The 13,893-nt window shown below is 41.2% G+C and overlaps 2 protein-coding genes across 2 annotated transcripts in view; both read left to right on the forward strand.

Annotated features, from left to right (window-relative positions):
* The first annotated feature begins 393 nt into the window (after positions 1-393).
* On the forward strand, positions 394-6,921 carry tmem51b (transmembrane protein 51b). Its single transcript, XM_034139425.1, has 3 exons — positions 394-727; positions 4,186-4,597; positions 5,397-6,921. The coding sequence occupies exons 2-3, from the start codon at positions 4,200-4,202 to the stop codon at positions 5,848-5,850; spliced, it is 852 nt and encodes a 283-aa protein (XP_033995316.1). The 5' UTR covers positions 394-727; positions 4,186-4,199; the 3' UTR covers positions 5,851-6,921.
* A 1,605-nt stretch (positions 6,922-8,526) lies between these two features.
* skib (v-ski avian sarcoma viral oncogene homolog b) overlaps positions 8,527-13,893 on the forward strand; it is a 30,288-nt gene continuing 24,921 nt past the window's right edge. The window contains exon 1 of the mRNA XM_034139271.1: positions 8,527-9,784. Within this exon, the coding sequence (XP_033995162.1) occupies positions 8,891-9,784 (894 nt within the window). The 5' untranslated portion in view covers positions 8,527-8,890. The remainder of the gene's footprint in view (positions 9,785-13,893) is intronic.

Here is a 13,893-nt window from a genome sequence, read left to right on the forward strand (position 1 = left end):
CAATTGTAACAATAATCATAAGAGAAAAAGTGGTTGAGAGTTTAAGTGATTGTCAACCAAAATTCTAATATTACCTGTTTCTAGCTTCTCAATAGTGAGGATTGGCTGCATTTATGTATCTGATATGATATATGGTCAAACAAAAGAAGCTGGTTGAAGACTTCGGGAATATTTTAGATATGTTGTATATAATGGACTATTGCATTAAAAAAAAAAAGCAATAGATGGACTTATAAATATCTGAAAAAAATAATCACTGCAAAAAAATAAGATAATTGTTTATTTTAGAAATATTCTGAATGAAATTAGGTCATACATAACATTAAAGTGTTGACTAACTACCTTATCTTTGTTTTGTTGTAATATATTGTTCTATTGTTCTGTTTCCGGGTGTGTCCTTGTCCCACTCACCTGTGTCCCCAGAGGAGGTCAGCGGGCGGCGCTAGGACCATGCGGGGGACAGACCGTCGGTACAACCAGGGGAGGGAGGTTTCACTACGACTGGAATTTGAACAAAGTTCTTCTTAAAACATTCTTACCTGTAGCGGATAACCTTTTATTTATTAATAGAGCGCTTTTTGATTTAAAATCTCAGTTGAACAGGGCGTCGGTTTTTCGCATCTATGTCGTCTTCCTCTTTTCTCGTAAGATCTTCCTGAAAACACCTGCGTGCTTCAGGTAACTCACCAGTGAGGAGTGAAGTTTCTGGGCAGTGAGCGGCGGAAAGGTAAGGCCTCTTCCAGATCTCCTCCACAAGGTTAGACGATAAACACTATCAGATTCACCAGAGCCAAGGAATGCGATGTGAATTTATTTTTATGGTTTTTGTTTTTTTTGTGTCCGGATAAATGAGTTTTTAGTGCAGCTCCATTGAGGGGACGTGTCCTCCCTCTGAGGTCCCTTCCTACTTCACAATCAATAAAACCGCTTGCTGAAGGACGTAAACACTCGAGAAATATTTCATTTGTTGTAGCAAATAATGTTACCCATTTGAAAGCCGAAAAGAAGCAGACGGCAGGCCTGTCATTATAGAAGGATATGCTGCTTTTAATGCTGGAAATGTCCTGATGTTGAACAGGACACACCCATGCACACCGCCCAGCCATTAACATACAGGAAAGATCAAGTTTTTTTGTGATAAGAAAAAAAACTGTATAAAGGATACAGAAGGTCAGCATGCCAACTAACACAATTACAGACAGACTACAGCACCACCATACAATCTGGTTACCATGTTTTACCTTTATTATGGAGGTTGTACAGCAATTATGGTTATAAATGAATGCAGGTCATCAACATTCTGTCAGTATGTGTGAAGCTGATGAGGATACAGGTCCCTAAATGGCGTAATTTAGCAAAAGACACAAGTCCATCAGTTATCCTGATGTTTTATTCAGTGATCAGACGCATACTAAAGAAGGGCTGCACAGATCCAGCTGCTTTGGCAAATCCACTTCTTATTTACTGTAGAGAAACCTAACAATACTGAATCAATAGCATTACTTCCTGTTTTACAGACATACTCTGTTTTGTATGAAACATTTATATACAGTATGGTAAACGTGGGAAAGGGATGTCATTGAAAACCTGAACCATGACTTCCTGAAAGTGACTGATTGTAGAATTGTGTAGTCATTTCAGAATTAATATTTGTTCTATTTAATAAAGACGGTACTTCTCCATGTAGTGTATTGGATCAGAGCAGTTGCACCGGGTCTTGTACTTTATTAATAACCACAGAAAGCGTGTTTGAGAGCTGTGTAATCACAATATTATCAAAAAATGATATATTACAATAGGACACATTCACACATGCAAAATAAACTCTTCTATTCAAATACATTTTCTTAAGTCAAGAATAACAGCAGGACATTTAACACCTGACTTTAGTTTTCAGGTGAGGCCTTGTTGTTACAATAACAACTGTGCCCCGCAAACAACAGCGGGGAGGAACTTCAATCACTGTGAGCCAAAGGGACGTCAACAACCAATAAATGTAACAATCTAATACTTTTAAAATATTTTTTAAAACAACATCAAATTAAAACAACTCAATATTAAAATAATAAAAAAATTAAAACTGTTTTTTGCCATACACAGCAAGAAAATAGTTTAGTTAACGTGTTTAACATTGTACACAAAATACCACTTTATTAGTATTTACAACACAGACCTATGTTATCTTATAGACATTTCAATATCAATGAGACATTTAATAATCTGCAAGAAAGGAACTAACGCCAGCTTCAGTATCACAAGTGAATGCACTGTGATTCTGGTGCCTGTGTATCAATACCGTTTTCCACTCTTTAAATCTTGTGTACAGAGAGTTCAGGATCCTATATTAGATTCATCTGGCTTCCCTGCCCTTCCCATCATTTCTTTGTCAGAATAAGAGGAAGTTTAATTGCAGGGTGTGATCCTTACTAAGGGTTGGACTAATTCATTTGCATTTTGGCAAATTGGTCACTTGCTTAAATACTTTGTTCTTTAATAATGAATCAAAATGCCGTTTCCAAAGTCAGGACAGATTGAGTAAAGAATGTGTTTTACTTTTTTTCCCCGCACCTATTGCATGGAAGAATCTACAGAATGTTCCTAAAATTCAAAGCATGGTAACCCCTAAACGTGTTTATGTAAGAATGATTAACTCTTAAACTTTACAATAGGTACAAAAAGGGAGATAGGCTACTTACTGTGAACAACCTATTTGTTGTATTTCCAGCTGACTCTCTGTATCACAAGGTATCACAAGTCATTTATCATCCGTCACCTCAAACATTTGCCCTGAAGTGTTCACATGCAATGTTGTCCTGCCATGAATTTATTTTACTGGAAACAACCATTACTTCAGACCAGCAAACAATGAGTTTGCAGTTTGAACGTTTTTACTGTCTGATGCACACCTTGTAGATCCATAGATTTTGGCACTTTTATTTGACCCTGTTTTCTTTGAATCTGTACTTTAATTTATCTGCTTGTTTGTTGTAAACCGTTTGTTAAGTGCAGATTCTCCTGATACAACTAAACTGTCTGATGGAATGATTCAATGGTATTCATGCCAATAATTGTTGTGTCATGACGCATATTATTATAATGCTGTTTTCATCACCAAGGTCATTTTTGTTGTGTCGCGCCATTCTTTGAGTGTGAGTCACTCAGCTCCATGAAACTGTCTCTCCGCTTTTCATGTTAAAACATGTGTGGAGCTACCACATGTATTGTTTCAATGTAACCTGTTTTCTTCTCATCCTTCTCTCTCACTCTTGTTGCTCAAAAAAACATAATCTTTTCTCAAATGCATATTTGTGACAGTGACAAACAGAGGTGGGATGCAAATATTCAGTCAGGACATTGTATTAATTGTTGGATGCAGCAATACATTGCTTTTCAGAGCAAATCTGAGCAGGCTTGAAACAAACCATCCCTGAGAAAATCTCCCCCATAAATCCTGAGATGTAAAACATTTGAATGGACAAGATCACACTTTGAACATCACATACACTGTGCTCTAAACAAAATGATGGAGAAAAGGTGGAGGGCGCAGGAAGACTGTCACGTGCACATGCAGAATGAAAAACGCTTGGAGAAAAATGTCCAGCATACAGATACAATGATTATCAAATGTGTAAATGTACATAAAGTGTTAAAGATGGATCTTTGTGGAAATGTGTGACTGACCGATTTCTGGAACCTGACGCAGGACAAAGCCGAAAGGCATTTGTCTTACAATTAAGTTGTTATATAGACAAACTGTTGCAATGATTGATTACAAACCATATGATTAGAGCTGAAACAATTATTCTATTAATCAATTATTCAGAAAAGAATCAGTAGTTTATTGGATAATGATAATGATTGTTGGAGCCATTCATGTGACTGTAAATCTACTTGTGTGCCTGCCTGAGGGTCCACGAGGGTCCATTCAGGCATAGCTGATGGCTGGTTATGACTGATCCACAATTGTAAACCTACTAAAAAAGATGTTTGTTAAGGAGGCACAATTCTGGAAAAAGAAAAAGCTCCCTGTAAACCACATGGGTTTGCAGAACAACTTCATCATGGTTAAAATACATCTTTGTCGAATCACATTACTTGAATCATTTGATATGATTACAGAATGACAGCTTCACAGTGTAAGTCTTTATCTGTAGTCTCTTCTCACTGTGATCCTCTGTGTTGCAGCTTGTCCTGCAGGGATGTGTTCGAGTCGAGGTTTATGCGGTGACGACAACCGTCCCAACAGAGCCTCCAGCTCAGAGGGCTCCGGCTCAGGGGCCCACTATGCCCTGTGTGCCCTGGGAGTGGGACTCATCGCCCTGGGCATTGTCATGATCGTGTGGACCGTGATACCCAGGGACGGAGATGACATCCCCAACTCAGCAGGCAACTCCACCGGTAACCCTACCACCATTGATCAGGAAGAAAAGGACAAAGACGCAAAATCCTCTACAGTGGCTATGGTGCTGGTTGGAGTTGGTGCCGCCATGTTGCTTTTATCCATTTTCCTTGGCGTGAGGAACAAGCGGAGGCGAGGCAACGCAAGCAGCCAGGCAGTGGCAACAGGAGTCCCCCTCATGAACCATGTGCCCGAGCAGTGAGTAGTGGCTTTTTCTTTTTGTTTACGTTTGATATCTGGTGGTGTGAAAAAAGCTACTTTGTATTGGAAATATACAGGCTTCCAGGCCTTGAAACATTTCTACCTGCAATATTAAAAGCCACAATCCTACATTTTCATCAACACCGTGATCTGGCTAAATGAGTTATCCTGCTCAATAAGACCGATATTGTTGTCACATAATTTAATAGTTTGAAGTCCAACTCAAATATTTATTATGGGAGGGTTTCTAGGGGGGAACAATGGATCAAAGAAACAACGTCTGAAAGAATTATGACTGGACTCTTCTGTTCAGCACAACTCCACGAGGCTTTAATTGTCTTTTAGCCCATCAGTTTTTTTTACTAATCACAGCCTGTTTTGGGTAAGTCTCGCCGCTCTCATAGCATCATTTCTGGTCTCAGTGGGCAGCTGTACACCTTCCACTCAGTACCAGACCATGCAATACAGATAGCTGGTGAAATACTATAGCATGGTTGAGACCAACAAACTCATAAAAGTGAATAATTGACTTTTATTTGATAGATGGACACAAACAAAATAATGATAATGTGGCTTTATATCTGCTGGATGTGAACATTTGAAAAGGTTTGCCCACACCTCATCATATCCGCATAAAAAGGGATCATTTGGAAATGTAGTATTAGCAGCTTATTTCTGAGGCCCCCTTAGTGGCAAAAAAAACCGATGCATAGCAGCTTTAGCTTGATTATTTTCCTATGTATTTTGTTTACACTGCACTTTCCTACTGAGGCTCATCTCTGACGTTCTATTGCAGAGCTGCAGACCCAACTACATTCAACGTGCCAAGCTACGAGGAGGTTGTTGGCAGCGATGACTACCCCGTCCGCCACAGCAATCTTCGCAGCAGCACTTCCCAGCTGCCGTCCTACGAGGACATCATAGCTGCTGTGGAAAACGAGGGTAGAGAGACCACTGACAACCCCACTGAAGACGCTCCTCCGAATGATGCCGCAACAGCTCTGGCTGGAGCTCCAGCTGACCCCCCCTCTGACCCCCCTGGCCTCACTTCAAACCCCAGCCTGCCCACCCGCAGCGCCAGCCGGGCCAGCCGCCTACTGCGGCCCCTCCGGGTGAGGAGGATCAAGTCAGATAAACTGCACCTGAAGGACTTCCGACTTCAAATCCGCACCCCCACACAAAATCCAGTGACCATTGAACCCATCACCCCGCCACCGCAGTATGACAACAAGGTGCCAGAATTAGAGTAGTGTCTCTCGCTCATTGTTGAAAAAAAAAATATCTCTGTGTAAAATGGATTGCCAATAACATTTATGAGAACCCATTTTCAAGGTTGGTATTAAGTAGGTTAAATGTGGCTGCAAGCAGCGTGATAGAGGCCCAGCAGGAGAGACACCCCTGAAATGAGAACATTGTCTTTATTACTGACGCTTGTGATCTGCATATTTATTCTGTTATAAAGCTAAATTAAGTCTGTTAAAGGTTCTGCTGTCAAAGTTGAGATTTTGTCCTGACATCATTTATGCCAAACATGCCTTTCAGTTTTATTTAATAGCTATTTGTGTGTTTTAATGGACAATATTGTTAACTCATATAATTGTTTTTCATCTGACAGAAAAACGAAATATTCCGGGTGGGTTGCTCCTGATTAGTTTTGAGAACTTTAAACCGTATTGTTGTGATTCAAAAGGGCTGAAGGGAAAAACATTTCTGGAAATTCTGCTATTAAGTATCATACAGTGTGCAACCTTTATGTGATTGGTCATGCACTGAGACCACACATGCAGAATGTATTGTCCATGTTTGTTATCGCTTGTTTTTAAGTATATTGTCTTAAACAAACTGTTTCATGAAAATGAAAAAGCCCTCTGTATGATGTCCAGTGTGAACTGTACAATTCTTAAAACAGTTATATTCTACTGTAACACTAACCAGAGAAAAAACATTGGATATTCTGGTACGGCATGGGTGATATCAATGCATTGTTTTTCAGGACTTTTTTAGTGTTTAAATGTTTAAACTATGCTGTATGATGTTTGTAAAAAAAGTGGTGAATAAATGTTTTTCTATTTTATTCATGATCATGTCAATATTTTATACTTTTTGATGTTAAATATCACTGAAAAATACTTCTGTACGTTTAATTGTTTAAACATTAACTCACTTATATGCCAAGATCAGTAGAAGTAAGTAGGTCTTCTAAATATGTGTGCCACTCACTTTTGATGATTTTTCATGCTGCAACTTTGATAAAGCTGTATTTATTTTGAAAGAGATAAATATCTTCCTCGTGCTTTCTGTTAATAAAATCTAACTGTAGACTTTTGTTTTATTTTTTGTCACATTGACAAACTCCCTATTTGACTTTCTGTTTTTGCACCAACTGTGATATGTCTTAATAATCATCGGTTAATATTCAGCACCCTCAAGTGGTTGAAAAGGGTAAAGTCCAAACTAGTTTGATTTGACCTGTCAGTTTTAGTCATACTATATAGGTGTTATATTGGAATGCTTTTATATTTAACATTTGTTTTAAAGGGAGATATTTAACCCTTAGATGCACCAGTTTATAGAAAAGTATCCATCTATTCATGCTTATTTTATTAATGGCAGCACTATTCAGATGATTTACTTGCGCGACGCGCGTACATGTAAAAGCCTGCATTGAATGCATAACTTCTGTGTATTGAGGAAATTGGCAAACACAAGTAGTTGAGAAAATAGCTGAGATCATTTTCCTGACATGCAGTACTACAACTTTTCTAATAGTTTTTAATGACATGCCATGACATTTGTTAATATCTACTACTATATTGCAGTGTGGTTGTTTTATGAGACACTATATTATCAATTTTTATCAACATTTTCAACATTTATGACGACATACTTCACTTGGACTTTTTTATGAAATAGTTGTAACATACTGTAATATGACATTTTTATGTTTTTTTAGGACCTACCTCGCTATGACTTGTTTGCTGTTTAAGATATACTATACAATGACATTTTTATGACTTTTTTTTACTTATTTATGACTTTTTCTTCCATAATGTACAACTGTATGATTTGTTTTACGACATAGCCTACCATAAGATAATTGTGTAGGACATTCTTATGACAGCTTCTGTAGTATGACATTTTATGACATATTTGTTTACAGATTATAGTATGACTATTCTGTTACAGTTGTTCTTGAGATCTTTATATTAAATAGTTTTTTTTCTGTAGAATAACTTTTGATGACATGTAGCATGTGGCACTCTGGAATTGAAGTATAGGCCTACTGTACATTAGCATAACATGGAAAAACTCAAGTAGGGTTATTTAAACATATCCTTAAATACAGTAGGCCTACGTGACTATTAATGCACTATGTTACCTTCCGGCAGCTCATACGTCTACAGTTTCAGGTTGACCTTCTTAAGCAAATAAACCAAAATACAGTAGAGCTTATCTGGATCCTCTTTTAAATTAACATGTTCAAAAAAGTTTCCAAAAATGACTAAACTGCTGATCCTAAGGCTTAAACATATGAAATAAGAAAGTTTATTTTTAAATGTCCAACATCCACTATATTTTCTTAAGCCCCTCCCCTCGGTTCAGAGGGATTTTTTTCTTTTTTTAATGTGCAGCTGCCATGTAGCAGAGGGAGGAACAGCTGGCTGAGGGAAGAGCCAGCCCGGGGAGTCAGTCACATTCCTGGCTGGGATTCAATGACTGAACCAGACACAAACAAACAGAGAGGGCGAGAGAGAGAGGGAGAGAGAGAGAGAGAGAGGGAGAGAGAGAGAGAGAGAGAGAGAGAGAGGAGAGAGAGAGAGAGGAGAGAGAGAGAGGAGAGAGAGAGAGAGAGAGAGAGAGAGAGAGAGAGAGAGAGAGAGAGAGAGAGAGAGAGAGATGAGGAGAGAGAGAGAGAGAGACACACATTGAGTGAGTGGGGAGACAGACTGAGAGTACGCCAGACTGAGCAGACGAGGCATATTTCGAGCGCACATTAGGAGTGCGTAAAACCGCAGGAGCGTATAGAAACACGGTACCCGGTGATTGTACGTTGGATAATACGAGTTTTGAGTCGCGGAGTTGTCGACTTTAATTGCGTCTGCCTACAGGAACAGCCCCTGTGTGTTCGGCAGCCGTCAGTTTTCTGAATGGACGCGCTGGGAAGCTTCTCCGGTGACATGGAAATGCGCGTTATTGAGCGTGTAGCCGGATGCTGAGGACGCTCGATCCGATAAGTCAATTTCAGCTTTCATTTTGAGTTTTGAACTGTGTTTTCCAACCGGCGACAACATGGAGGGTACGAGCTTTCAGCCCCATCCCGGACTTCAACAAACTCTGAAGCAGTTTCATCTGAGTTCCATGCGCTCTCTTGGCGGACCGGCAGCGTTCTCCGCTCGGTGGCACCAGGACTCGTTTTTCGGTAAAGATGGAAAGTCCGTCGAGATGATGCTAACCATGCCGGCTCAGACGCCTCCGGTAATGTCAGGTCCACTTTTCATCCCGTCCGACCGCTCCACGGAGAGGTGCGAGACGGTCCTGGAGCGGGAGCCCATCTCCTGCTTCGCGGTCGGCGGTGAGAAGCGCCTGTGCCTGCCGCAGATCCTCAACAGCGTCCTGAGAGATTTCTCGCTCCAGCAGATCAACTCGGTGTGCGACGACCTGCACATCTACTGCTCCAGGTGCACAGCGGACCAGCTGGAGATCCTCAAAGTGGTGGGCATCCTGCCCTTCTCTGCTCCGTCCTGCGGGCTAATCACCCAGACGGATGCTGAGCGCCTCTGCAACGCTCTCATCTACGGTGGCACCTTCCCTCCACACTGCAACAAGGAGTTGGGTTCCCTGGAGTTGGAGCGAACCGAGAAGAGCTTCAAAGTATATCATGAATGTTTTGGCCGGTGTAAAGGCTTGTTTGTCCCGGAACTGTACACCGGCCCGAGTGCCACCTGCATCCAGTGCATGGATTGCAGACTCATGTTCCCTCCTCAGAAGTTTGTGGTCCACAGTCACAAGAGACTAGAGAACCGGACGGTCCACTGGGGATTCGACTCCGCAAACTGGCGGGCTTATGTGCTCTTGGACCCGGACTACACCGGAAAGGAGGAAAAGAGTCACCTGGAGGAGCTGCTCAAAGAGTTAAAATCAAAATATGACCCTACGGGCAAGCGGTCCAGTAAATCGTGCAGAGTAAGTCTTTTTTGTTACACCTTGTTATTAACTTACACTTATTTGTATTTGAGGTGTGTTGTTTGTATCTGTGGATATTTCAACAGCACCAGGCATACTACAGCATCAGCATTAATTAACATTAATTCGGAGAAGGCTTCCTTCCCATCAGGCCTGTCACTGTCTTCTTTGATTGATTGTTTCCACTTTATTAGGCACCCCCAGCAGAGTTATAATGCAAATCACATGTCACATCCCAGCTTTCTGTGTGTAACCCTGCACTGTGAAACACCTCATATGAAGCCTCACTCACCTCATATATGTCTGGAAGAGGTGACAGGGAAGCCTCTAACCATCAGCTGAAGCCCCTCAGCATCCCCCCCCCCCATCCTCCAAAACTCACCGGACCACCCCCCACCCTCAGGGTTACCCAAGGGCATCTGCATTATGATAAATGGAGACTCGATGATATATTTTATTAGTGTGAGAGGGGAGAGGGGGGCAGGGAAGCCTATTATAGTGCCACGAGGTGGGGAAGGGGATAAGAGTTTAATGAGGTTTGGGATATGGAAATGTGTGTGTGTGAGAGGATAGGGGTTGTGGCTGGTCAGGATAGGATAAGATATGTGTTTGTGTTGCTTGGGTCAGAGATGTTCAGTTTTGGACAAAGGGCCAGGAGACGAGGTGGCTGTTCCTCCGTCACAGAGCAGCTGTTGTGTGGGACTCTGCTAATGAGTGGGCATCTCTGTATGCATCACCATGGAGCTGCTCCAGTCTGAGCAGGAGCCAGGAGATGTCTCACAGGGAAAACCTCAGTGCTCTCTTTGAAACATTTTGAAACATTCTCAAGAAAATGCTGTTGGCTTATAGAAACATGTCTGAAATAATGACATGGGGGAGGTTATTGGTCCTACACGCTGCACACAGACATCCAAAGCTGATTTATAGCATGTTTCCCCACAAATTGAACACAGACTCCTGACAAAGTCTTTGTACAGTCAGAAAATATGTCTGTAAAAAAAAAAGTCTTGCACCTGTGGCTAATTTCTTCCTAACTACAGTCAGCAGGACTTGATGGATCACCTGTGAGTTATATATCTTCTGAAAATGGTGAGTCCTGCGCTGACAGTCTTTCAGTGTGTGTGATATACTCAGGCCCTGAGCATCATGGAGGGTGCGAGGCGGAGGGGGCAGTGCGCTGGCTGTGGTTCACTGTCAGTCGTGTCCCAGTTAGCAGACAGGCCCGGTCCTCCGGGAGCTGCACACCAGCGCCCCCCCATACATCAGCCTGACAGGCCAAGCTGCTGAAAGGCCGGGCGGGGGGTTCGCAGACCACGCTTGGCTCTGCTTACCTATGAAACAAAAACTCAATGTTATCGGCCTGCCTCAGCCTCCCTCTGATGTCAGAGTGTTTTATTAATAAGAAAGAGCCTCGAAGGTTGCCTCCTCTGCCTGTGTCATCTGTCTAGACTCCCACCTCATCTACTGTATGTGGGGAATGGTGCAGATACAGCACTGGTGCAGGAAACTGCTGAGAAGATTTATGCTGATGAAGCAAGTGTTTCTTTTTTTGTGGAATAGTTTAAAAGTTCAGTTTTCTCGATTTAAGTGTGATATACAATTATTTTAATAGTTTATTTTATTGCTAGGCTGTGGGTGTGAGAAAATAACCAGCCTCCTCACACAAGTATAAGCCAGATAAGAAGGGGGAATAAGAGCAGTGAACCATTGTGTCTGTTTTGCATGAAATCCAGCATTTGCTCATTGAGCTCTTTGCTTAATGGGCAGATGAGGGCAGATTGCTGAGAGGAGGCTGCAGACTTTCTTATTCAGAGGATGCAGGGTGTGTGTGAGCCAGGCCTTGACATGTGTTGTCAAAGGGCCGTGACCCCTGACCTTTCCCCAAAGACACTGACCCACCTTCCCCCATTCTTTTCACACCATACAATCACATGCCCTTGTGTCCAGTCCACTGGCCAGATGGCTGTCTGATAAAGGACTGATAAAACAACTCTCATCTGCAGCTTGATTGCATTAAAAAAATTGCCATTTTGAGATCCTTACAGTATTTTTTATTTCAGATCCTGGATGATTATTTTGCTGACACACGGACACAAAATGTACATTTCTTGGAGTCCAATTCAAATTCCTTCTTGCATTGTGTTGAACCTTGCATGAAATAATTCAAATGTTAACTTTTCTGATTAGCATGACAATATTGAAGAAAGAGGATTGGAAATGCATAAAAGTGTTTTTTTTCCCTTCAAAGTCGAATACTTCTGAGCATTAACTGAAAAAAAAATCTCTAAGAAGTGTGGGCAGTGTGATCAATCATCTGACTTAGTGGAGAGTAAAAGGGGACTCTTGAGAACCATGTAGACCCTTCTTAATGGGATGGATATTAAAGTCATTCAACTGAGGCCAATTTATACCATTTCACATCCCATTGTTCTGCTCACTCAATACAATTAGCCTCCAACCTGAAGCAAACCAATCATGTGTGTAGAAAGGTAAAGAATTCCGTTTTTTAATTATTAGCTGTTATCAGAAAGTGAATGAAAGATACCTTTTTCTCTGTCGGGCTTCTGTGTGTTAATCTGCGCCTGTGCAGTGTGTGCATCTTTAGGTATAGCGAGTATACGAGTTGTGTTTGCATGTAAACAGGAGAGTGTAATGACTGGATCAGCTGTGCGGGCCAGATTAAAATGAGCTCTCTGCCGGCTCATTTCCATTCCCATCTGTCTGCTGACCTCTGAGAAGCCCTGAAAGCTGACAGCGTGCATCTCTTTGGTCCTTGATGGGCCTGTCTGCCCAGCGATGACCCAGTCAGCTAAGAACCAATCCGCCCACATCACCCAGATACACATGGCGTCATTTGCATTTAGCTCAGATTGAGCATGTTTCTTAATGTTCTCCTGCTGCAGCCAATGTTTTTTCTTGGTAGTTTGTTGCAATTGCTTACTTCTTACTTCTTTTGAGAGCAGCCGCCTGACCACCTAACCCCCTCTGAACTCCCAACTGACCAACCCCCCCTCCCAACCCCCCCAAAAGACCGTCACCTCGTCTATACAGTGGCTGCTGGACGGAGTGTTTTGGCCAAAGCACGGACGGCATGTCAAGGCAAAGGAGTGTCAGGCTCTCCCAGGGGTTGTGGCCTTCATTCTGCGAGGGGTGACCCCATGTTAAAAGGGTGTCAGCTGGGGTTCTGTCATGGGTGATGTATGCTAAAGACCTGCCGCCTCCTTTGTTTGAGGGCCGAGCTTTCAGAGTCTGTGAAGTGCAGCCATTTCTCTTTGTTGGTGACTTGTTTCTTTGGATGCTGTGTGGATTGGTCTGTAACCTCCAGCCTCTCCCAGGGTGGGAAATCCATGCTTGAGAGTTTGCCCTGTCACGGGTTTCCTGGTTTGGTGCTCAAAGACAGATTGGAGCCTGTAGTGGTGTCTGCATGATAGAAGTAAGGCTGGGCCATAGTTCAATATTATTGTCTGTAATTATAATATATTTTCATGATATTCTCCTACAAATGTGTGTCCATATCAATGATTCTGGCCATGTTTAATTAAAATCTTAGTTATGGAATTTAGCTTTTTTTCACAAATGTGTTATGGCCGCTTTGAACAGAGAACATCAAATTGATTATTTTATATTTAATTCTAAAAACATTAGCAGTCATGCCCCATTTATTATCTATAATGATATAATGTATTATAACCATATTGGAAAATATTCATATTAATAATCAAATATTTTAATGTTATCTTGATTTCAACCATACTGCCTTGTTTTTAGATGTATTAAAGCTCAAATTAAAAAAATACTTCTACCAACTTCCTCCATACGTTAATACATGTTTGCACTGTTGAAAGAAGTGTTCAGATTTTTCACTTAGGTAAAATAGCTACGCTACTTTTTAAAAATACTACAAAAGGTAAAAATTGCGAAAATGCTATATAAAAATACTACATATAGTAACGGCATACATTAAAAATCTTAATTGAGTAAAAGTATTGACATTAACATGTACATTAAGAATCACATGTGAAAAGCAAAAACAAGTATTTTTTACTTATCATTTGTTTTTTCATGTAAAATCTGCATGTATTGAAAATTGATAATCAGGTTAAAGATTT

Source organism: Trematomus bernacchii, unplaced genomic scaffold, assembly GCF_902827165.1.
Source record: "Trematomus bernacchii unplaced genomic scaffold, fTreBer1.1, whole genome shotgun sequence".
NCBI classification, from domain to species: Eukaryota; Metazoa; Chordata; class Actinopteri; order Perciformes; family Nototheniidae; genus Trematomus; species Trematomus bernacchii.

Excerpts from the sequence above, each read along its gene's own strand:
- tmem51b (XM_034139425.1), top strand. The coding sequence starts at position 4,200 with ATGTGTTCGAGTCGAGGTTTATGCGGTGACGACAACCGTCCCAACAGA. Across the intron at positions 4,598-5,396 it reads ATGAACCATGTGCCCGAGCA|AGCTGCAGACCCAACTACAT; the intron begins GTGAGTAGTGGC and ends GTTCTATTGCAG.